At 41.1% G+C, this 26,914-nt stretch overlaps 1 protein-coding gene across 1 annotated transcript; it reads left to right on the forward strand.

Moving 5' to 3' along the window:
• The first annotated feature begins 2,551 nt into the window (after positions 1 to 2,551).
• LOC310866635 (uncharacterized protein) lies at positions 2,552 to 18,098 on the forward strand. Its single transcript, XM_083776319.1, has 11 exons — positions 2,552 to 2,831; positions 4,824 to 5,078; positions 5,485 to 5,589; positions 6,108 to 6,155; positions 8,485 to 8,586; positions 10,717 to 10,782; positions 10,877 to 11,305; positions 11,590 to 11,646; positions 13,232 to 13,678; positions 14,518 to 14,961; positions 15,846 to 18,098. Exons 1-11 carry the CDS (start codon positions 2,651 to 2,653, stop codon positions 17,315 to 17,317), a joined length of 3,606 nt encoding a protein of 1,201 aa, XP_083632445.1. The 5' UTR covers positions 2,552 to 2,650; the 3' UTR covers positions 17,318 to 18,098.
• The last annotated feature ends 8,816 nt before the right edge of the window (positions 18,099 to 26,914 follow it).

A 26,914-nucleotide genomic window follows, 5' to 3' on the forward strand; every position in this document is an offset into this window, starting at 1 on the left:
CGTGAATATGCCAGTCTAACCACCGATCCGAAACAGGGGTAAGGGGTTGACACTATGGCAGGTAAATATAATGTTGGGACATGTGGAGTTTGCTTTGAAGTTGCCCAAACGGCAAATTTGAGTGAGGAGTCTGCTAGAAACACAACACCAGATATATACGTAGCTAGATAGCTATAAACACAACATGAGATCACAACACTGGTATCTGTATTCGGTATCGGTATCGGCTAACACAGAAATTGTCGTATCGGGATCGGATCGGAAACGAAAAAAGTGTACTAAAAAAACATAGTGAAGCAACTTTCTGCTTCTACAGGCTGACAACGGCGTGGAACAAACTCCCACTATACCTTCGACAGGCAGCCTCTGTAGAATTTGTTAAAGCACAGCTCAAGACATACTTCTGTACTCTTGCTTTTAGTTGAGCGTTTAAAATTCTTATTGTTATTCATGTCCTCACTGTATTGCAGTATACTGCTATTATTTTAATGTTGTTTTATGCATTTTCTTTTCTTTTTGTTCCTTTATTACTCTGTAAAGCACTTTAAACTGCATTGCATGTCATGAAAGGGGCTATACAAATAAAGTTATATTATTATTATTATTGTAATTTGAGTCTATAGCAATGATTAATACTGGAATATAGAATAAGTTGATGATGATGCCACGCATCCCCTCTATTGCTGGTGCAGTGTCTGTTTTGGTGCCCACATTTCCCTAGTGCCCACTCTTCCTAGGTGCCCAGTCTTCCGCAATGCCCAGAATGTTTTGTTGCCCACTCTTAATTGCTGTTACCTGTTAGGTTCATTAACTGCTTTTATTCTGAAATTAAAGCCAGCCTGTCGGGGGAGCAGTATTACCATTGACTGGTCACTGCTGCCTCCGTTGACGAACAAGTTGATATGGTCATTTGTCGGTTGCAGGAGCACATATTTTCTCCATTTGCGGAATTCTAAAGTCCACTAAAGCCACGCCTTTGTTTACAGTAGATAACCTAACTAAGATTCCTGCTTACTACTCACCCGGTATGTGTTAGTTAAAAAGCATACACCCCTTTTTAGCTCTCACTCAGCCCATTGGGAATAAGTGGACAATCCCGTTTACAGCAACAAAGCAGCACCTGTTCTCTTACCTGCCGTAGTGAAAGTAACCGTACTCAGTCTCTCCTGTAATGGCTACGGATCGTTTCTTCGTCTATTTCGTTGTTGTATCGTTTGCCTCTTGTCAAGGTGAGTAGTATGATGATCAATTGCACGAGTTGGTTTGCTTTTCATTACTTTTAGGTTGGGGGGAAAGGGACATTTAAGTTATACGCACGTAACGCGGTTATGGTTACGATGTCATGACACATGACAGGGACGTAGAGTAGACAACACATGGCGATCAAACAGATATCAACATCTTAACACAGAAATTATTTCTGTTAAAGAGTTATTAATTAAAGCTAAAGTTGGCTCAGTTGACAGTTTGAGACGTCAGGATCATCCCTGCTGCATAACTTCAATCGAAATGGGTCGATCAGTCGAGCCCTCCAATAGCAGTGGCGAAACTCCTTTTCGCAGTATCGTGTCCAAAAAGTAAAGGCATTTCTACAGAGCTACAGATGATAAAAGTAGGAGTGTAAAGTAAAAAATTTAGAGCGGGGTGAAACAAGCGCTTAAATCAGGCTTAAATTACTATAGTCAGCCTGTGACCACCAGCACCAGTCAATCCCCGTCCACATGCGCAGTGCTCCAGATTGCATTGGGAAAACATGGTCGTCCTACCGGTTGACTTCATAAATTTTTATCTACACTTCAAAAACGTCAATCAAGTCCACAATCACATTCACAACACACCAGAGGGAACTCCACAGATCACATTCAACACAGATTTGGCACTAACAAAGGTTTAAATTCGTTCTCCTGCTATGCTAGCTCTGGTCCATAGCTCTTGCAACGCATTAGAGCTATGGATCAGAGCTACTATGCCACCAAAATGTTGGCAAATGCTCTACCAACATCAACAGTCATAAAGAAGTGTGAATCCCTACTCTAAAATTGTGTGAAATAGCTCTATATTCTATAAGCTAGTAATGGTTGCTATGCATGTTAAAACAGCCAGCTCTCCACTTTTTAGTAAACGGGAGAACTCAACTCATGCAGGATAGGATAAAGTAAGGATGTAGGCTATTGGTACTGGTCTGGATTACTGGAACACTAGTGGGCACTATGTGGCTATACAATTTAAACTGCTAAATGGATACTCTCCCGATTGTCTGAAATATTTTCAGGTGGCAACACTGGCAACCCACTTGCCAATATTAATTTAATAGTATTTCAATAGGATATATTATAATATTTTTTTTGTCTGTTAATTACTCTGCAATGATTACTATCAGTCACACACACACACACACACACACACACACACACACACACACACACACACACACACACACACACACACACACACACACACACACACACACACACACACACACACACACACACACACACACACACACACACACAAACTTAACTTTCTCTCTTTCTGTCCTGTGGTAGAGAAAGGCCCAGATTATGGAGGCAGGGGGTCGAAGATAATCTTGAAACCCTCCTTCAAGGGACGACCTGATGATATTCTTTGGAAACACAATGGCAGCAAGGTCATGGAGTTTGATGGCAGTGAGGAAAGGGTATATGGCACCTACAACGACAGGGTCATCCTAGATTGGCACTCAGCAGAGCTGACTTTGAAAGACCTCCGGCATGAAGACAGTGGACACTATGAATTAAAAGTAACGGTCAACAAAATGTTGCTTACTTTACATCATAATGTGGCGGTCATTGGTAAGTTTTAGTTTTTATTTCAGATAAGGAACAAATAAATATGAACATATTGGCTCTTTGGCAAAATGCAGCAAGCCTAAATTCAGGAGAGATAAAGTTGAATGTTTTGGGACTAACAAAGTTAGCCCCCCCGGCCCTCGCCCACTAAATTGTGAATTCAAGGTTTTGACAGCGTGGGAAAGTGGAACTTATGTAGTGAGACACTGACTAACCAGAAAAGAAATGAAGCACAGGAAGATAGCATGAGAGAAAAAACAGGCTTCATAGCAGCCCTTAAGCTGATGGACGCAATTCAGGCAGCAAGTCAGTGCAGCATGACTTGCTTGTCATTTTCTGTGTCCATGTATACCTGTCCTTGCGAGACGTTGCCTATAAATTGGGCTTGTACACATTGAGTATGTTTTCAGTAGGACTACACTATAGTTAGTATTAGTATAATGAATGGCAAGTCTGTAGCTCTGCACTCTGAAGACGGTGAGCTGGACTCTCTCATGTGCGTGTCTGTTCCCTTGAAATACAATCGAATCTATTGTAAGCACCTGCTATCCTTTGCCAGAAACACTGAAAAGAACTGTAACTACAGTGCCACTCTCAGAGGCATGAAATCCTAGGCTGGTTCTGTAGTTTGTTTCTTTCACAGTTCAGGTTAAGAACTACAGCAGATTAGAAAAAACATTGCAGGCTAGAAAGGAACACATGTGGGCCTGATCAAATTAATAACGGGTGTGTTAGATTTAGGTGTGCCAATGTGCAAGCATATTAGACATTAGTCAACTGTATTGTCAATGCACATTGACACACCTAAATCTAAACACACCCATTACTTTGATAAGCTGCAACTGTGTTGCTTAAATCAGTGTACTATAATGAAATTCTTAGGGTACAGTGCAGTCGCACAATATTTGCTGCTAATGTTATGTCTAACCTCCTGCAGGCAACTAGTTTTGGAGTGGTGCTACCGTGCTAGCCACTCTTTGCGAACGCAGTGAGCCACTTACTATGAGACCCTGCTGCTCATGTCTGTCTGTGTGTCTGTGTGTGTCTGTCTGTCCCGCTGTGACACCACCCGCCCGCCACCAGAGGGCGCAGCTGTAACACACACACACACACACACACACACACAGGGCGCAGCTGTAGCACACACACACACACACACACACACACACACACACACAACCACACACACACGAGCTGCGTTCGCTTCCCGCGTTTGCGCGTCTTACTTGTATAGACAGCTATGTGTGTCCCTGGGCTCTGGCTGTGTCTGTCTGTCCCTCAAGAGTACGGAAATAGCATTTGTTGACCACCAAGTGTCACTATTGCGCAGCCTAACACACACACACACACACACACACACACACACACACACACACACACACACACACACACACACAGACTCACAGACCAGGAAGGAGGGCTTGTACAGTACAGTACTACAGCACAAGTAAAGTAGTTCAGACTGGTCAGATTTGTTTATGGCGGGTGGATCATTACTGTAGAATTGGCAAATTTGCTCTATAGAGCGCCGAAGTCCTGACGGCCTGATACAGACTGTTTGATACAGCCTGTTTCTAGCGAAAATGTAACTAATTCAGTAGCAGTAACAATAGCGTTTTCTCTCAATCAGTTGATTCTTCATATCCATATGAGTGAAACGGCCGGGATGACATGTTTATTTTTCAAACCCAGTTCTTATTTGAGGCGATCTAAAATCCCCCTACAGTGATTACAATGAAAATAAAAAGTACATGAACCCGTGGATTTGTGCCCTCTACCGATATTGACGTCAGACTTCGGGGAGTAACCCTACGAATTTGAGAAAGACTGCACTGAGCCAATCAGCCAAACCTGGCCTGGGCTCAGGTCGAGATACTTAGGCATAACCATATTGTAACGATACATTTGGGCCAATATTTATACTCTCAGAGATAAATTAGCACAGAGGATTTTACTGTATGTCATTTGTTGAGCTGAATGGTCTGGCATTTGTAGATGAGGTGGACGAGCCTTCCATATCCTGTGTGATGAATGACACATCTGATGTCCACGCATCACTGGTGTGCTCTGCGGAGACCCGAGGTCCTCCATCTCTAATGAGACTTGACTGGAGGTTGCCTGGAGAGTCACGCCCTGGCCCAGAGTTACCAATATCTGTTGGAGGAGATGATGATACGGTCTACACATGTGGGGTAGTCAACCCTGTAAGTGAAAAGACAGCCACGTTCTCGGCAAAGGATTGCTTCCAAGGTAAGACATTTATACACTTGCAGCAATTCAGACAATGTGATGGTTAATTAATAAGCTAAAAGTGAATATCTAACTATGCTGTCATCAGGACAAAGGTGAACGCCTCTGACAGTAAAGTGGAAATGGACTATCTGTGCTGAGTTTTTATTTTATTTTTTACATTCAAATCAGTCAGATTTAATTGAGAATATACAGTAAATTAAACATGCTCTTGATTACAAACTGCTGTTTGTATAAAGAAGCGTTCCATAAACTATCTACTAATTGAATAGTGCGTAGATGCAGCATTGGATTAACAGTGTTTAAGTTCTCTTCTTTAGACTTTTATTATATGAATATTCTAGGGACAAAGAATAGCTGTAATGTATTGCTTCTATGTAACAATGCTATTTGTGTTTATCTGCAGGTGAAAGCCCTTTCGCATGGATTATCCCATTGATCTGCATACTAGCCATTCTTATACTTGTCCTCGTGGTTGTGGCCATCTTGTACTACCGTAAACGCAAGCAAGGTACAGTTGAAACTATTGCCTGTCTAAAATAATTGTTATTGCCAAAATAACTTTCATTTTATTTGTCAACATATACAATGTGTATCTTTTAACTGTTATGACTGCTAAGGCAGAATAGTTCCCTTTTTCCCCTTTTCTTTTCTTTTACAGAACTAGGGTATTTACAGGACACCTGTATCTTTTGTACATCATTATTTCATGCTTAAGTAGATTGAGATGTGCTTTTATAATCACCGTTTCACATAATCATCAAATCATAAGCAGGATTTGTTCAATAAATAAAACAAACCTTTTTAGTGTTGCTTTGAATTGCATTTATTGCTTTTAATTTCTTAGAAATTTGGATTGTATTTTGACATTTTTATTATCCTTTTAAAATGTTCCTTCTTTAATCATTGCGAAGTGCATTGCGTTGCAACTGATGAAATGTGTTATATAAATAAAGTGATTGATCACTATTTTGCATTATCTCCTCCCGACCCTACCCCACTCCTATGGCTTCTACCTGGATGCTACAGGGAATGAGAAAACAAACACATATGATGTGGAGAGCCAGCCGTCAGAAGGTATTTTTTTGTTTGTTATTACAAATACTAACTGCATGTGCTTAAATCCAGTTTTTGAAGTTGTGTTTTGGATATGTAGTATCTGCTATCTACTGTACAGACTACAGACAGTGATTGGAAAGCTGAAAGTGCTGACCTAGGGAATAATGTGTTAAATAGATCACAATAAAGACTGAACCCAGATTATATGCCAAATTATATGCAAAGCCATGGCCCATGTAGCATAAAAAAGTGAGGGGCGCTCTTATTATCGTACATCATCACGCCGTAAAATAGATACTATGCCTATTTGCTCAGACACTATGACGTAAAATTCTCCATTAATTGTCAATGGGAATTTAATGTTTGTGTAGGACAAAAATAGACACTAAGTCGATTTGCTCAGCCACTATGACGTAAAATTCTCCATTCATTGTCAATTTGTGTAGGAAACTAATAGCTGAATATAGGAGGGGCTAGCACCCCTCAAAAATCACACCGTGTGCAGTGAGGGACGCTCTTATCATCATACTGTACATCATACATGTTCATTCAGGCCAATCACAATTTGCGTCCTCACCTTCGTCTTCAATGTTTGTGTTTACACAAACACTCAAAGCTGGCCATTCATTGTCAATGGCATTCAATGTTTGTGTTTGCACAAACCATAGGAGCGCCACTCAAAAAGGAAAACTGCACACTCTAGTTCTGGATACTGATTATTATCTGGAAGGTTATTTACCCTACTACAGTATTGTACTCATTGTTGATAGACTTCAATAGCTCCATTTGGAAATAGTTTATCACTCTAGCAATGATTAGCAAGAAGTTGCTGTCTCCGACATGCTCTATGGCCGAAGGCCATGTGTGGGTCAGACTCTGAACAGCTAATTTCCGGTGCCATTGGACCGATTGGTGTGAAACTTTGCACATAGGCCAGAAGTTATTTAACTTGGATCGGTACTTGATACTTTCTCTTAGCTGCCTGTACTGCATTTCATTCTCACTATTGTTGGTGCTGTGACACCACAAGTTTATCTTATCTTAAAAGGAGTGTCAGGAGATTTGCAGAGAGTAGCATTGCTAAATGAAACCTCAAAATAGGGTTTGGCATGCAAGGTTTATTGTTACACAGGATAAAATGATTTTACTTTGCCAGCTATGGCTGTCTATTCTTTACACGGCATGGAGCAGATAAAATAAACAATGAGTTTGATCCTGTATCAGCTGATGGAAAAAAGCTAACAAAGCTCTTCTGAAATGTCTACTATATTTTAGTGTAGGTTTGTTCCTAAGTAAAAAAATCAATTTTGGATTCATGACAGGGTGTGTACAGCCTTGTGCGACAAGTCGATTAAGCACAATAGTGAAAATAGCTGATCTACAATGTGAGACCACTTGTAGATCTGCTATTTTGACCTTTTGTTTTTGCAAATGTATTGAACTTTTCGCCTATACTGACATGGCCAAAATAGGGAATAAATTAATTGATTATTTTATAGTAAGTATCATATTTTAAAATATTGAGTAAATAGATTAGTTCGATTAACTCTTTCACACCTAGAAAGGACATAGATTTGATCCAGACTGCACCAATTTCGTAAAAGCTATTGGAAATGATCTATCATCCCCACAACATAAATACATACTGTATTGTAATCAATTCACCAAAGCATGGTCCCACTTGTAGAAACTGAAAACACGCTGATATAATAATTATGTTCAGCTCTGAATGCATCAATTGAAAAATAAATACAAATCTGTTTTTGCCTAAAGTAGCCTAGTTTATTTTGCGCCCTGTAGTTGAACCACTTAAACCCTATATGTACTTAATTGACTGGGGTCTCCCAGGGGTCTATACTTGGCTCCCTCCCTTTTTCCATCTACACCAAATCTCTTCACTGAAAACAGCCGATCTAAAAGCTCTCAATGCACTTGTAGATCGCTGAATGTTTGCCTACAAACATGTCCAGGACGGACGTTCGGGTCCATGTGGTTAAAACATAAACTCTAAGCCACAGTGTCATGGTTGTGTGCAGAAATGGAAGAAATGGCAAGTGAGTGTGTGTGTGTGTGTGTGTGTACACGTGCGTGAGCGTGCCGTGTGTGCGAGCTTACTTGGAAAATGTATACTTACAGTAGTACATAATTATGTATTAGCTTTATAATTTGACTGGACATTTTTGGACATTTTTGCTCAAAAAATACATTTTCATTATGAACTGTGATTAATTCATAATTTCCAGCTATGAAATGATGAAATGCTTTGGAAGACTGATTTGGAAGTGAAATAACGGATTGCTTGGTGAATACATTTCATTATACATCTTTCTCTTGATTCTCATTTCAGGGAAGAAGCAGGAGAAACAGGAGAAAAGGCATCAACTTAGCCGACATAGCCGTGATGCCACCCTTCCAAGCAATCAGCCATTGGCCCGTCTGGCCCCAAGTGGTAAGAACCTGAACAGAAATCACAGTACAGACCCACTCATAGACAAGCCGCATTGCCGCAAAGTAACCAGGAATACAGGGCATTCTAAAAAAATATATATATTGTGATATTAATTTTAAAAAAGCGGTTTATTGTTTTAATATTGATGATTGTGGCATACAGCTCATGAAAACCCCAAATTCCTATCTAAAACAAATAGAACATGAAAAGGTAGTCTAATGCAGTGTTTCCCAACCTTTTTTGCTCCAGGGCACACTTTTCATAGCCTAAAAATCTCGGGGCACACCATACGGTGTATAGGCCCATCTATATAGAACAATTTAGAACAATTTAGGCATTTAGCAGACGCTCTTAATCCAGAGCGACTTACAATAATCAGGAACATAAGCATGGGAATACATCACAAAAGCATTTATCATAAAACATGCGTAAGCTAAGAAAGTAACAGTGGAATATCTATATTATGAGACTATACATATAAGCTATATATATATACTACTATGCTATACAGTACATATGTACTATGGCGTGCTATGACTATATACAATGCAATTATAGTGCCGTCTACATAACATGCTATAAGTCTGTATCAGATGCTATCTAAGTCTACAGAAATGCTATCTAAGGGGGTAGGGTAAGTGCTATGGGCCATGATGGAGTCTAAAAAGGTGGGTTTTCAGACTACGGCGGAAGATTGGGAGTGATGCTGCAGTTCTGACTGCAATGGGAAGTGCATTCCACAGTTTTGGAGCCAGAAGGGAGAAGAGTTTGGGACGTGTGGGACGTATATATATACATACATTATATATATTATATATATATATATATATATATATATATATAAGTTAATATATATATACAACTTTTACAATATCTCCATTGCCATTATCCAAATTAATTCCTTATTATATATATTTTTTATACATACATTCCACACATTTTGGAGAAAAAAATTGCTCATATGCAATGTGAAATGCCACCTAATTCTTAATCCTTTTCCTTGTCTTTATTATGGGCCATCTTGTGAAAGCTGCATGCTTTTATTGTGAAGGGTCTCAGTTCTCACAGCCTGCATATTTCCACGTGCTAAAAATAGCTGATCGACAAGCTCACAACGCGTTGCGTCGGCAACGCGTTGTGAGCTTGTCGATCAGCCATTTTCAGCATGCAAGCATAACACGTGTACGACGAAGAATAAATCAGGCATCACTGCGCTTCTGTCGAGGAAGGGAGATATATTTTGTTGGCCGAACGAGGCGATCATGTTTGGACATCTATGGACAGCTATTTTTCGTGGCACATTATGTTTAATCACAACAACGTCACGTTTACTTTACCTCCTCAGTGTTTGGGTCGGGGGACATGTAGGACTGTATGTGTCTGCTGTCTACGTGCATATGCGATCTGTGCGCTCGTCTTTCGGGAGGGAGCGAAATGTAGCGTCTTCTGCATGCATCTAAGCATTAACATTTCAATGGCCAAGCGTCGTTAGTCTATTGTTCCGTGTCGTTGTTATCGCACGTCTAATGGTTAGACATGTGACAACGCAACAATAAGAAGCCTGCAGCCCAGTAGCTATAATATTGCTTTCGGGGGAGGGTTAGTGTGCTGTCTGATTTTGACAGAAAGTAACATTAACTTAGTGTTACTTTCTGACAAATCAGGCGGCACACCTGGACATATCAAAGGCACAGTAAAGTGCCGCGGTACATAGGTTGAGAAACACTGGTCTAATGAGCTATTTAACTAATCATCTGAACCAACTAATTAAGTCTACACCTGCAAAACACCTGCAAAGGATTCCGTAGCCTTTAAAAACTCCCAGCCTGGTTCAGTACACAAAACCACAATCATGGGAAGGACTGCTGATCTTACTGCTGTCCAGATGTTTTTTTTATTGGTCGGATGAAATATTCAAATTATTTGAGATAGGAATTTTGGATTATCCTGAGCTGTATATTAATATTGAAACAATAAAAGACATCAACGTATTTCAGTTGATGTGTAATGAATTTAAAATATATGAAATATTTATTCTTATTATATTATGGAAAATGTACTTTGTCACAATATCCTAATTGTTTTGACTCTGTATTTATTGGCATTGTTACTGTTCATTCTGTTAATCAGGGCCAGAGGAGAAGACAGACAAAGACCAGGAGAAAGAACCTCTGCTGTCCAGTGAAACTCCTAAAGGTTTGGCATGCAAATTTCATTATGACAATGTTGTAAAACTATTTTAAAAAATGCAGCTATTTCAGTCTGCTAGTAATACATTCTTTGGTTACAGGCAATGGGTCGGATAAGGTAAAGATGTATGAACTGGTGACTGAAAAGGCACAGTCTCCTACTAACCAACATGTAACTCGACCTGAAGTCATAGTTGGTGAACCTAAAGATGATGCAGGCTTAGACCAGGTCACAGTAAAGCCTACAGAGACGACTGAACCAAAAACAGAGGAAGGGACAAATCAACCAGTTAGTGAATCAGAAGATCCTAGCTGTGACCCCAACCCTGATCTGAACCATACGCAATCTGAACCAAGTCAGTCCCAGGAAGAATCAAACACTCCAGAGCCCAGTAGAGATGAGGATGACACAGTAGAGCCTGTTCATGCAAGCCAGCATGAAAGTGACTCAATCGAACAGACTCCTGCACAGATTGTACAGATGAAGGCAGATGATGAGGAGATGCAACCATCACATAGTACACCAGAAGGTATGTGATATTACAGAAGAGTGCAAATATTTCCATTACTTGTAGTCACATATTACAGTAGTCTTTTGAGATAATATTTGTTTGTATGTAGAGAGTAAGTGACTGTGAATGAAGCACAGCTCATAACTATGTTGTTGCTTTTGAGATGCATTGTTTTAGAATTTAAATGGATGCCAATAACATATTCTACAGTATCTACTATCTACAGTATATCTACAGCTAAGGCTGGATCATTTGCGTGTCAATCACAAGCATCTTGTTTTCTTCTTCTTTACACTTTACAGAAAACATAAGGTTGGGAAATGAACAGATGCCAGTGTTGCTCAAAGGAATCCCTAAAGGTTTGCCATGCAAGTGTTATGACAATTATTTTAACTATAAAATATACAAATAAAACAAAATATATGAAAAGTGCAACTGTTTGAATCTATTGTTAATAATAAATTCTTCATTACTGGCCATGTGACAGATGAGGCACAGTCTCCTACTGAGATAAATCACACTGCAAAGAAACCCCTATTTCCTGATGTGACTCAACCTGAAGACATCGATAGTGAACCTAAAGAAGATGGAGGCCTAGACCAGGGCACAGTAAAACCTACAGAGACAACTGAACCACAAACAGAGTCACAAGCTTCTGAAGGGACAAATCAACCAGTTAGTGAATCAGAAGATCCTAGCTGTGACCCCAACCCTGATCTGAACCATACGCAATCTGAACCAAGTCAGTCCCAGGAAGAATCAAACACTCCAGAGCCCAGTAAGGATGAGGATGACACAGTAGAGCCTGTTCAATGTGCAAGGGATGATGAGCGGTAGCTGGTCCTTGTTCAGAAATAAACCCTGACGTGATTAGACTGACTCGAAGCAGAGGTCTTCATCACTCTGAATGGGTTTATTTCTCAACACTGACCAGTGACCGACTCACCGTTAATTATCCCACTTTGTACAATGTACATGGCTAATTAATAAAGAAATTAATGAATTGACACAAAAGGTGGCAAGAAAACAATTTCATTTATTTTAAATGTATTTGCTTATGGTTAAGGGAATAGTCCATTAGATTATGTCAGGTGATTCCAGCGCTCACAAATCTCAAACAGGAAGTGTTGATCAAATATGAATCAATATTCTGTTACTGCTTGCCTCAAATGTTTTCAAAAGCATTCTTTAGTGTACTGTTCAACTGTAAAATTACATTGTATATTTGTTTACATGGCTGCCATTTTGAATACAGCAAAAAACAAGCACCACAAATTAATTAATTTAATCATTCTGGTGTGCACTCTCTGGCCATACTAGCAACGGTCTGTAATTCATAGCAGCGTCTGCTATTAAGAAATAACAGACAGCTGAATGCCGTAATTGACTAGTTAGAAACCATTATTCAACCACGCTGTGTAATAAAGGACACACCAGGCTGAATCATAAGGGTAGTTTAGCATGCACGTTTTATAATGATAATATTTTAAAACTATGAAAGGTGCAACAGTTTGAAACTATTGGTAATAACTGTTCTTTAATTACAGGCCATGTGACAGATGAGGTACAGTCTCCTAACGAACAAAATCACACTGTGAAGAAACCCCTATTTCCTGATGTGACTCAACCTGAAGACATCGATAGTGAACCTAAAGAAGATGGAGGCCTAGACCAGGGCACAGTAAAACCTACAGAGACAACTGAACCACAAACAGAGTCACAAGCTTCTGAAGGGACAAATCAACCAGTTAGTGAATCAGAAGATCCTAGCTGTGACCCCAACCCTGATCTGAACCATACGCAATCTGAACCAAGTCAGTCCCAGGAAGAATCAAACACTCCAGAGCCCAGTAAGGATGAGGACGTTTTATAATGATAATATTTTAAAACTATGAAAGGTGCAACTGTTTGAATCTATTGGTAATAACTGTTCTTTAATTACAGGCCATGTGACAGATGAGGTACAGTCTCCTACCGAACAAAATCACACTGTGAAGAAACCCCTATTTCCTGATGTGACTCAACCTGAAGACATCGATAGTGAACCTAAAGAAGATGGAGGCCTAGACCAGGGCACAGTAAAACCTACAGAGACAACTGAACCACAAACAGAGTCACAAGCTTCTGAAGGGACAAATCAACCAGTTAGTGAATCAGAAGATCCTAGCTGTGACCCCAACCCTGATCTGAACCATACGCAATCTGAACCAAGTCAGTCCCAGGAAGAATCAAACACTCCAGAGCCCAGTAAGGATGAGGATGACACAGTAGAGCCTGTTCATTCAAACCAACATGAAGGAGAATCAATGGAGTTTGAACAGAGCTCTGCACAGTCTGTACAGATGAAGGCAGATGATGAGGAGATGCAACCATCACATAGTACACCAGAAGGTACAGTATGAATGTGATGTTGAGGAAGAGTCAAAACATTGCCATTATGCATGGTCACATGATTAGAGTAATATTTTGAGATAACGTTTTTACAATATTAGTAGAGAGTGAGTGAATGTGCAAGGGATGATGAGCGGTAGATGGTCCTTGTTCAGAAATAAACCCTGACGGTGATTAGACTGACTCGAAGCAGAGGTCTTCATCACTCTGAAGGAGTTTATTTCTCAACACTGACCGACTCACCGTTAATTATCCCACTTGGTACATGGCTACTTAATAAAGAAATAGATGAATTGACACAAAATGTGGCAACAAAACAATTTCATTTATTTTAAAATGATTTGCTTATGGTAAAGGAAGTAGTCCATTAGATTATGCCAGGTGCTTCCAGCACTACATGGTCGGCTCAGGAACAGGAAGTGTTGATCAAATATGAATCAATATTCTGTTACTGCTTGCCTCAAATGTTTTTAAAGCATTCTTTAGTGTACTGTTTAGCTGTAAAAGGACATTGTGTATTTGTTTACATGGCTGCCATGTTGAATAATTATGTGCAAAAACCAAGCAATGCAAATTAATTGATTCATTCTGGTGTGCACTCTCTGGCCATACTAGCAACGATCTGTAATTCATAGCAGCGTCTGCTATTAAGAAATAACAGACAGCTGAATGCCGTGATTGACCAGCTAGAAACCATTATTCAACCACGCTGTGTAATAAAGGACACACCAGGCTGAACCATTAGGGTGGTTTAGCATGCACGTTTTATAATAATATTTTAAAACTATGAAAGGTGCAACTGTTTGAAACTATTGGTAATAAATGTTCTTTCATTACAGGCCATGTGACAGATGAGGTACAGTCTCCTGCCGAACAAAATCACACTGTGAAGAAACCCCTATTTCCTGATGTGACTCAACCTGAAGACATCGATAGTGAACCTAAAGAAGATGGAGGCCTAGACCAGGGCACAGTAAAACCTACAGAGACAACTGAACCACAAACAGAGTCACAAGCTTCTGAAGGGACAAATCAACCAGTTAGTGAATCAGAAGATCCTAGCTGTGACCCCAACCCTGATCTGAACCATACGCAATCTGAACCAAGTCAGTCCCAGGAAGAAGCAAACACTCCAGAGCCCAGTAAGGATGAGGATGACACAGTAGAGCCTGTTCATTCAAACCAACATGAAGGAGAATCAATGGAGTTTGAACAGAGCTCTGCACAGTCTGTACAGATGAAGGCAGATGATGAGATGCAACCATCACATAGTACACCAGAAGGTACAGTACGAATGTGATGTTGAGGAAGAGTCAAAACATTTCCAGTTTTGATCACATAAATCAATATTCTGATACTACTTGCCTCAAATGTTTTCGAAAACATTCTTTAGTGTAATGTTTAGCTGTGAAATGACATTGCGTGATTGTTTACAATGCTGCCATGTTGAATAATGCAAAAAACAAGCACGCTGATTGACTGACTGATTGATTCAGGTGCACACACTCTGGCCATACTGTAGCAACACTCTGTTCTTCATGGCAGCAGTCTGCTATTAATGATGGAGTGCCGTGATTTTGTTCCACCCTAAAACATGACCATTAGGTATCATTATTCATTATTATATAAGGAGGAAGATTCTTTTCAAAAAAGTGTACAGTATTTGTTAAAAATTCGTTTTTATGTGGACACGCCCACCATTTAATTAAGTATGCCTGCCAGCCTGGTTTGCCTGGTGGGTGGTGATCTACCTAAACTGAAGCCGCACCTACAGCTGTTGTATGATAAAGGGGGAGGGGATGATGTTGTGATATCACTATATCACTGTTTTTTTCATTGGCACGTTTGACTGTCAAGATTTCAGCCTCCAGGCAGAAGCCCAATACAAAGGAAAGACATCATTGCACATAACAACTACACCATGGGGTCTAATGAAGTACTGTCACCTCATAAACACATGACATAACAACTACACCATGGGGTCTAATGAAGTACTGTCACATCATAAACACATGAAAAACTGGAAAAAAATCACGGCACTCCATCTATAACAATTCAAATAACATACTGCTGAATGCTGTAATTGACCAGACGTGTAATATAGTACAGATCACGATTATGACATGTGCAACTGTGTTTAGTAGTAATAAATGTTCTTTCATTACAGACCATGTGACAGAGGAGGCACAGTCTTCTACCGAACAAAATCACACTGCAAAGAAACCCTTATTTCCTGATGTGACTCAACCTGAAGACATCGATAGTGAACCTAAAGAAGATGGAGGCCTAGACCAGGGCACAGTAAAACCTACAGAGACAACTGAACCACAAACAGAGTCACAAGCTTCTGAAGGGACAAATCAACCAGTTAGTGAATCAGAAGATCCTAGCTGTGACCCCAACCCTGATCTGAACCATACGCAATCCGAACCAAGTCAGTCCCAGGAAGAAGCAAACATTACAGAGCCCAGTAAGGATCAGGATGACACAGTAGAGCCTGTTCATGCAAGCCAGCATGATTCTACGGGTTTTGAAGAAGCAAATGCAGACGAGATAGTTATTGAATCGGATGAACCTATTAAGGAGTCAAATCAGCCTCCTTCCTCCGTTAATCATTCAGATGAAATCATGCCACATCCTGACCACGAAATCGAGATCAATTACAAGTTGGATGAGTCAGAAGGTTCACAGACAGACCTCTACACAGCAGGGCCCCAAGAATATGAGGCCCAGCCTGGACAAAGTAGTGAAGAACCTTGCAATGAGAAGATGTTTGGCGATAACCAGGAGGAAGAAGTCTCTCAAAGTTCTTGTAGTGATCGTCCTGGGCAAGGAAGCGATATGGCGGCTCATAGGGCTAGTGACACAGGGGTAGAATCCGAGGATGAGAAGAACCTTAGTCAGAATGTTGATGAACATGTGAACACACACAGTGCCTCAGCCAATGTGGAAAATGTAAATGTGGTGGGCGTAGGTCTTGACCAGGAGAAAGTAGAGCGATGTGATGAGGCGGATAATGAAGATCAAATAGTGAAAACAGAACAGGGGGCCAAAGAAATGGAAATTGGACAGGGTAATGATGTTGTAAAGGGAGAGAGTGGTGAACATGGACAGGGTAATGATGGACAGGGTAATGATGTTGTAAAGGGAGAGAGTGGTGAACATGGACAGGGTAATGATGTTGTACAGGGAGAGAGTGGTGAACATGGACAGGGTAATGATGTTGTAAAGGGAGAGAGTGGTGAACATGCAGAGTCACCGGAATTTGAAGGGAATAATCAACCAGACTCTGTTAGTAAATCATTGGATCCCAATTGTGAGTTAGAATCTCCTCCACGGGGGCCAACTATACCAGAACAGCCTGGTCAGAATCCTCAGAACCCTGAACCAGAGGCAAAAATGTCCCAGGAAGAACTGAACATGCCAGCGTCCAGTATGGTTCAGGATGACACAAGTCATGAGAAGAACTGTGTTCAAGGTGTTGATAAACAGGTGAACGCACACGGCCTCTCGCCGAAAAAGGAAGATAACAATATCACGGGCGACCAAGCGCAATTAGAGGTATGTGACAAAGGAGCAGAAGGATCAAATAGAGAAAAGGAGGCCAAAGAGAAGCAACTGGAAGTTGGTCATAAATAAGGGAGAGAATGATAAACACTGGGAGGAACAACACAACCTAACAGTCAAGAGGAAGAGTAGGATCAAAAGCAGTCTTCAAATCAGGACGGAAAAGTGGATAGGCTCAAAATGATCCTGGTGTAGATATACAATAATAGAAGAGACACGTACTGTAGAAGAACAAGAAGTAGAAGTAGTAGAAGAGGGAAGAAACAATCTTGAATGAAGATTCATGTAAAATGAAGATTACTCGCATACAGTGCCTACTGTACTGTATGAGTACTGTATACAGTATGAAAGAATACAACTAAAACACTGGAATTTATTTGATGTTAGGTTAAATATAGCCTCGGAAACCAAGACGTTTTTATTTCCAGGGAGAAAAAAAAAGTCTGGGGCAAAGTCCACTTCAATTCGGCATACAGTAGCGCAAACGTCGATCACTCTCTGCTGATTTCTGATCGTCTGCACCTTTGTTAAATTGACGCACACACGTACACACACTCCTCTCTCTCTGTCGCTCTAATTTATTAGTCTCATAGTCTCATGTCACACAGCTGCGTCTAGATTCTCCTGGCGGATCATGCCGGGAGTTGCCTATGCCATAGAAAGCATAGGTGGACCCCAGTCTATGTTAAATATAATATTGGTATGGTGCCTATTCCCTATGATGTCTGAGTTCTGACATTCATCCATTCTAGACATTTGAGTTTGCCAATAATAAACCGATTTCAATACAACTTTATATGCTTTTTGAACAATATTACTTTAAATAATTATTTTAGTTTGGATGTCTCCAAAGAATTTGATAGTCATCATAATTTGTTTTTTATAGTGATTTCAAGATGTTTAATGTCCAACGAATTTGATAGTCATCATAATTAGTTTTTTATAGATGTTTTTTAACAATAGTTAATGTAGCCTAGCTGGTGATAACTGTGCTAGCATGGATGATGGCATAACTCAGGGTTAGTTATGTTATTTTGTTTTATTAACAATCTTGCACTTTACCTTTCTGTAGTTTTTATTTGACTTTTAACTCACGGCACGGAATGTGATGTATGATGTATGTATGATAAGAGCGCCCCTCACTTCACACAAGTGTGATTTTTTAAAATATGAAATTGATTTATAATGGTAACAAAATATCTTACTGTTGCAACATTTCAACGTTCATATACAAAATGTACTGAATCGATTGACAAAGCTTGTGTTCAAATGTTTTGCAATAAAGTGACTAAATTAATAGTTGCCAGGATGTTTTTTTTTTCCTGCTACAAAAAAGAAATGGAAAGAGTATAAAGAAGTTGGTCAGTTGGTGTTATTAAATACTGGAAGAAACTGCAAGAGGCTTTCGATGTCAGTAGGGGGAAGTGTTTCACAGCATTTCTGTAGACAGCCTTTATTATGAGGATTTTTTCTTTTTTTACATCTGAGATAAGACGAGTTAACCACTGGCATGCTATCTTTCATTGAAGGACGTCCTTAGCTCTCAAGACTACTGTAGCGCAATATATGTCAGTATATCAATTTTAGAGCTTTGTTTTTATGGGAATGTTATCGAAAATGTGATATAAAATCTATCTAAAGCATGTGGATTTACTATTTAGAATTCAGCCATTTAGCAGAAATAATCATGGACCTATCTATTTGATTATAACTGATTGAGGGCTGAGTGTGGGTGGGTGTATTTACTGTTGTTGTAGTAAAATATTGGCTTTTTAAATCCAGGGTATGTATTGTAGGTCTGTTTCAATGAAACGTGATGGGAGGTGACCATGGTAACCTCAGTGACCTCAATGAACACTGGCACTCTATTTTATCAGCCCAAGGGATGGTTACATCACATCCTGTGCAATAGGTGCATAATTAAATTCAGCTCTTACAATTAAGACATAAATTCAACAACACAGCTGAACCAATAAAGCAGTTCTCAAAACAACCGAGGTGGTCAAATGATGATTTTAAGGAAAACAAAAAACAGGGGCCAGGAACAGGTTCATCGGCCAGCCGGAAGACAAGTTGGAGTAGATTTCTGAGAGCACTGGGTAGGCCATGTGAAAAAGTCACGCATGATTAGCTTAACCCCTGAGTCACAGAAAAGTCTGTGATCTGCTACCAACTGACCTGTGAGTTCAGAGCACAAGTGGAGAATGAACCCTATCGTATTTCTGTGGTTGCAGCAAATACCATGGGAATATTAGAATATTGAATTATTTGGGAGGTGGGGGAGCAGGGCACTGACTCCTCGTGAGGGTCACAATGCGGTCCCACTGAGACGTTGTTGACGTGTCGCTGGCAGCAGGGGAGCTCAGATCCTAGCCCTGATATTTTGTCCACAAGCACTTCGCTCCTCGGTGTTCCCTCCTTTTGCATCCCTCTGGCATGAATGTTACAGTGAAAAGGGATTTCTACCGTTTCCAGTTTTTTTTTTAAACCCTGACAATAGCATGGTAGACCACACGGCACAGGGAGCCATAAGTCCTCTTAAGATTGGTTGTTTCCTGCTCCTCATCATATGGTTATGTCTCGCTGGAGTGTAATGTTCTCTCAGACAGAGGCCCAATTATAGTTTTATTCTCAGATTGTCTAGGTTCGCTTTGGCCCCTGAATGCTGCAACTAAGAGAAAAAGAGTGGGGGAGAAAGAGAGAGGGGAATGGGCTGCCCTCCAGAATAGCCTTTTATACCAGGTTGATTAGCATGCTGGGTTGTTTAAATTGCCTCCTGGCGGGCTGACGTGGAATCGAACAATATCCTCTGGCTTAAGAGACTGGCCCCATAGCTTCTCATTTATTTTTATGCGAGGTTAAGATAGAGGCTTGGCGCTGCTTCCACAGAGGAGCCTGGGCCCAAGGAGGCCAGTTGCGGGTGGGTCAGGAGAAATCAATATAATTCCTCATAAAAGGGTGTGTATGAATGGCTCTTTCTGTGCCATACATAGTTTACTTTGACAGTGCAATCTGGGTGCCCAGGCTAATTGTGTGGATAAATCATTAAGCACTGTAGACATGAAACCAGGACTGAGGGAAACATTAGAGGGAAATGGGCGATCACATTCTATTGACCAGCGATGCTTTCCAGAATACTGAGGTTCATGACTGTTTTGATTCAACTCAATCTGTGGTCATCATGATGATGCTGTACAACGCGATGGCCCAAGGCAGACACATTTTGATAACCAGGGACATGTCAGCTTCAACTTCTCTGCCACTTCCACATTTCTTTCCAATGTCACGGTACAATGGGCACAGCTGTGATAGATTCATGCTAGAATAACAAAAACAGTCTAAGTTTTGATTAGTATTTTAGTCATAAAATTGCTTGTTATAATATGACATCATCATTGGACAGTAGATAAATAGTAAGAAACAACGTATCCGAAGGCATTGCTGTGTGTGTTGAGGGGGGGTTGGGGGGGGGGATAAGTCTTGAAACAGATTCATGTGGCTATTATGCTGTCATTACTCCACTAATCAGGAAGTTAATTTGAGGATGTTATCTCATCCATCTGTATTGGAACAACAGAGTGTCTGTCAAACAAAGCATAATATTTTCATATTTGGCAACCACAGTCAAATAAACACTGGTTATCAGACATCCGGTTTGAACACGGCACACACGGTGGTAGCCAGTTTGCACAAGTGTCACAAGGGTAGATCTTTTAACATACAAGGCAGCTTAAACCTAATTACAGTCTGCTAAACACCCCTTTGTCATCTGGCTGGACTTTGTGCTGGTACGGTATCTCTGTCACAAAGCCTCATGGAAATCCTTCAGCTCCGAAATGTTTTGCTACAAACCCCAAATCAGAAGTAAATCATGTTTAGTCTAGGTTTTATGTTTTCTTCATTTGAACAAAAATGTTCTTTGATTATTGTGTAAGTGTTCACCATGACGTCTCAGGTATTCATTTCAGCAAGGCTTTTCTGCAAGTATGTCCATCCTTTTGATCAGTGGGGACGTTGAAGATGACCCCAACAGGATAAACAGATCGAGGGCTGACTATGCAACTTGCTGTACAGAAAACTGTTTTGGCATAGGTCAAATTGTTTGGCAATGTCCAAGCACATTCATCAGTTTGAATTCAGCATTGTTGTTGATGTGTTTTTTTTTCATACTTTTTGAAAATCAGTGTCATGTCATCTAAAGTACCGGTAAATAAAGGCTTGCATAATGTCTACATCTTGACAGGGAGACAATAGATGGGTACCAGATATGTATCCATCATTTGCACATTCCCGTGCAATCAGTACCACTCTTCATCTGCTTTCACACTCTTTTGTTTAAAACAACCATCAGCATACAGTATGATACCATTTTGTCATAGATAAGCTCTGTGCAAGTTGTTCAATAGCCTAGAAGAGGAGCTAAGTTGTCACAAAGGTTCACATTTCTAAACTACTCCGTAAACCATTCCTAATTAACATCAGAGTGGAAAATATGCATTCCCCTTTTCAACATTCTAAAATGTATTTCTTCAGCACCATGTAGAAACGACCTCTAAGAAGCAACAGAGGAAATAGCTCTGTTTTTGTTTTCTGTTGTCATGCGTGTTCCTGTAAATACATTTCTCAATAGCTTATTCGCTCGGTTCAGAGCTTTGTCAGTCCTTTATTTGAACAAGCTGCCTGTCAACGTGCCACGGCGAAAATAATTGTGCTCGTGCACTTGCAGAATCTGACACAATTCTCATGCGGCAAAATGGAAAACACTCTCCCAGTACACTGCCTAACCCCCCCCCCCCCCATTGCCTGATGGGAAGATTAAAGCCAAACCAAACAGAGCTCACTTTCTTCAACTTTCAGTCGTTCGATGCATGGTAAGACCACCGAGGGAACAGCTTGCCTGACTATGACATCAGATCACGTTATCGCTGATCTTTGTCTGTCTGTGACACTGTCTATCTGTCTGTCTGTCTGTCTGTCTGTGACACTGTCTGTCTGTCTGTCTGTCAGTCAGTCACAGTCTGCCCCCCCCCCCCTTCTCCCTTCTCTCTCAATCTCTATCTGTCTTCTTCAGTCGCTGAGCCCTTCATTATGAACTGTACTTCTCTCACTCAGTTTTCCCATTACGCACTGTTCCCGCCATCTCATTGCTGTGATAAGAACACTTGACAAATGGACTAGTGCACAGTACAGTCCTCAGTGTTAATTTTACTTTTAGAGGGGCGCTAGCCCCTCCAATGCGGTAGCCAAGTCTATGGACTTTTTCATGTATGTATGTATGTATGTATGTATCACAAATAGCAAAACAATGACTGTCTTTGTCCAAAATTGTGCATAACAAACGAATCACCTTTGCTTGACTCTAATACTTAACAGGCATCCCTGCTGATAATAGCTGGAAAAAATGTGTTGGCAACTTGGCACCACCTCATTGGGTAATTGTAGCCAATGTGGTGTATTTATGGCTGCTGTCTCTTCACACCAATAAGATGGCATGGCTCACCGCCACAGTCACTAGGGACCCCTGTAGGCTCCTTACCGACAGCAAGGGACATTGTTCACAGCAATTACTAAATAAACATTTCCAGAGTCCACGCACAATGGGTGCCAGATTTGAAAATGAAAAAGACTTTTGGGACAGAGCTTCGCGTTCAAGACAGAGAAGAATACAGTGAAATGTTCTGTAGAAGTTGTTCCAACCGTAAACAATATGTTGTTAAATACAAGATCAAAATGAGCAAAAGAGGTGAGGTTTTAGTTAGTGTTGTGTAAAGAGTTGAATGAAGAAATGAAAGTGACATCCAGTTATTGGATTCAGATGTCAGGTTCGAATGAGAGTTCACCCACGTAAAACTGGTTCCTTATAAAGTGGTTAATTTGTGTTCTGACTTCTGACTAACAAAGTCAGATAATCATTAAAGAGTTGAAAATCAATAAACCAATCAAGACAAATTCCAGTGGACATATCTAATGTTTTAAAGACAAACAGTATTATGGTTTCAATTGATGGCCCATTTACAAAATGGCAATAAATTAACTACTTAATGGTGGCAGATGATGCTATAGCACACACATTTCTTTCACTGAGATTGATGCAGGTGAGGGCACTATTTGGCATGACTGAATAATTTGGCATAATTATTGAAATACCCAAAATGAGATGCACAACAAACTGTCTGGCTCTGTTGTGGTTGGACATGTGGAGTCTGGATATTTCCAAATGTTCTCCATATGTCTGGCACCTCCACTGACCTCTGTTGAAACATGCCAGGGTAGATGTGCTCCGTACTCAGCCAATGTGCTGTGGTGTTGTTGTTTTACTCTACATGAACCTCCACAGTAGTAGAAAATACCAGTGGAGCCTGGCAGTGATCGAACTACTGCTGTGGCATGTCTAAATTTGGAAAGAGGAAGTTCGGCGTTCAAGATAATGCCTTTGCAACTGCTCAGTGCTCACAGTCACAGGATTTCTTCAGTAAATGAGGGTTTATGCAGGCAACGTTGAATGCATGTCCCACCAACCTTTACGCAGAAATATGTGGTATTTCCATATGGAAATACTTGAAAAACCATTACAAAAAAAGGTCTGAATGAGACAACCAGTGGAGTGGATTGATTAGTGTTTGTTGATTGAAGTCCGCCAGTAATGTTTTACACATATCTCGTAGAGATACTAATCCATGTGGACAGGGGCCACATCATTTTTCTTCCATGATGCACAGGACCGTTCTTTGAAAGGCGAGTACATGCATGTGTAGACACATGCACATTTTAGAGTGGATTTGTACATGTGCATAATAGTACACTGGGTGTATTTACAGGATAGGCAAACAAACATTGATGTATGTGTGTGTGTGTGTGTGTGTGTGTGCTTGCATGCTCGGTGTGTGTGTGTGTGTGTGTGTGTGTGTGTGTGTGTGTGTGTGTGTGTGTGTGTGTGTGTGTGTGTGTGTGTGTGTGCGCACGCTCGCGTGTGTGTATGTGTGACGCGTGCGTGTGTGATTGTGCTTGGGCATACTAAATGTGCACTTGCATATATTCCTGAACTCATGTGCACACATGGTGAGATCTGGTGAGTTTCTCTCCAACCCACACTGTGGGCCTCTCTCAGCCAGATGGATGGTCTCCGCCGGTGTCAGAGAGGTGACAGCTGGCTGGCCTGGCCTCTCCTGGCCCAGGGTCTGGATCCTGTCCGCTGACAGCCCCTGACAGCTCCTGACAGCCCTGATGGGTGCCACGTCCCTCCCGCCTCCCCCACATCACGAGCATGCATCACAGAAACCCCTGGTTCGCTGAGGAATCAATGATGTCACACAGTGTGCCTTAATGAAATGTAAATGATATGAGGCACACCCCGGTGAGTTGACGCCACAACTCATAAGCGTCGCGTAGGCAGTATAGCCCCCCCCCCCCCCCCCTGCTGATGACTGAGTAATTAGCCCTTCCACTGACAGCCAATTTGTGTTTTATACACGTGACAGCTTTGGCCACATACAAATAAAATCACACCTGTGTGATATGACGTAAATTGTCAATTCATTGACTATGGGTATTTGATCTGTGTAATTCGTATAGGACGAAAATAGCCGATTTGGTCGTCTACGTGACGTAAATTCTCCATTTATTGTCAATGGCATTTAATAATTACTTTGTGCTAGGACAAACATCTAAACTATTGCTTAATGTAGGAGCACCCGAGTGAAGTGAGGGGCGCTAATATATTAAAGTCTAACTCATGTTGATATGGTGATGTAATGGTGATGTAAAACAAACGGTGACAAAACCAATATTAAATTCTCTTATTAAATTTTCCCTTCATTGTCAATGGCGTTTTTAAAACAAACATTGAACTAAAAACAAACATTAAACCTGTATATAGGAGGGAATAGCGCCCCTCAAAAAATAGACAGACTTGTCAGTTGTCACTATAAACAGAAAAGTTGTGCGTGTAACATTTGAAACATTCATTAGGATAACACACTGTCTGAAAACGCCCTCAAACCCAAGAATCAGAGTTACTGCTGCTTCCTCCCCTCCTCATAACACATACATTCTCCCTCCTGGCAATGTCTCTCTCCCTCTCTCATCACTCTTAAGTACTTTGGACATTACAGTCCACTCGTTAGGAGAGGCTGGAGGTCTGCGCCACACTACTCTGGGGGGTGGGGGAGCCGAGCCGAGCCCATGAACTTTGGATTGTGCACCAGGCCTGTGTGAAGTCTGATTTATACTTTGTTGCGTGCCGGTGTCGCACCTGAAAATAGCGAACCTACGGAGAGCATGTAGATCGGCTATTTCCGGTGCGGGACACCACCATATGACAAAGTATAAATCAGGCGTTTATATGTGAGCCCATTATTGCAGGGCTCGTGCAGGCTTCAGCAGGACAGAGACGGGCCTTGCTGAAGCAGGCCTGCTGGGTGCTGTGTTAATGAGACAGCTCTGCGGGGATGGGGAGAACACACACAGAGCCACTCAGGAGACGTCTGCCGGCCTCCCATAGGTAATTCCCTTAAATGAAAAGCAGACTTGCAAGCTAGTCATTGTTGCATTCGAGGGGGTGAGGATGAATGGTGACGGGGTTGTATTTCAACACACCTCCCCATGCTCTTATTACAGGCCTCAGTTGAGTGGAGGCAGCAGTACCTTGTTCATGCACTCCCCGCCGCTGCCCTTTCTTACCCAATTATCCTTGACTAGAGTGACTTGTGTACCGCTGACTGTGTCATGCAGCGTTAGAATGGTGGTTTTGAACAGATACGGGCCTTTGATTTCCCACATCACCATTTTTCTCTTGCTTACGACCAAGGACGCCGACAGGACTGAGGGTCCGACACATCTGGGAGACATTTAGGTTCTATCGAAAAGGCTCATTTAGGGCCATGTTAGCTCACCTGGCGCTTTAAGTAGGTCCATTAAGATTGATCTGCTTAATGTGTGAATGGCCTCGGCTCGCACGTCGCTATTCAACGGGAACCTCAGTGTCCCTTAAAAGTCGTCTGCCATCTCAACTCCAAAGACTTTGCATCAGCCATCGCTATCAAACTGGACTGAGCTGTGAATGGCCGCTAATGTACTTTCCAGATGTTCTCCCTTGTATTTCATTGAATCCAACACCTCTTCAAGCCACTGTCCAGCCGTAAATCACAGCCTGCCTGCATGCTGTATGAGGGGATGTGGCTGGATGCATAAGTCACATGCTCGTTTCATGAGCTCACTGTGAATATCTTCAGGACACGGGCAAAACAATTAGCTGTTACCTTAGCCCCCAAGGCCGCAGAGTCTCTTAAAACATTTTAGTATCCCCTTTATAAGCACTGAAGCTCCACCTCAAAGCCGTAGGGACAACATAGCTTTATTAGAACTATTTTGTTTTATGTGCTATTCTTGGATGACAGTCGACCACGAGTCAATGTGCAGTGTTAGATACAGCTCATTTGTCTCTGTTTGGTCCTGCAACTAAGCATCACTTTTCGACAGTCAGAAATCAGTTTTGTTGAGCAGATGTTGTTATGCACTCAACCACACAAGGTTAATAAATTCTGCCCTGGGTGAGTGACTGTTTCCCCTCCGAGAACCGGTCCACAGCCAATTAGAATCAGTTAGAATAAGGCCAATCGATATTTATCCATAAGGCTGTGTACAATATGTATGTATAATGCCTGATGCAAT

Source organism: Protomyctophum parallelum (genome assembly GCF_964188405.1).
Source record: "Protomyctophum parallelum genome assembly, chromosome: 11".
Taxonomy (NCBI): domain Eukaryota; kingdom Metazoa; phylum Chordata; class Actinopteri; order Myctophiformes; family Myctophidae; genus Protomyctophum; species Protomyctophum parallelum.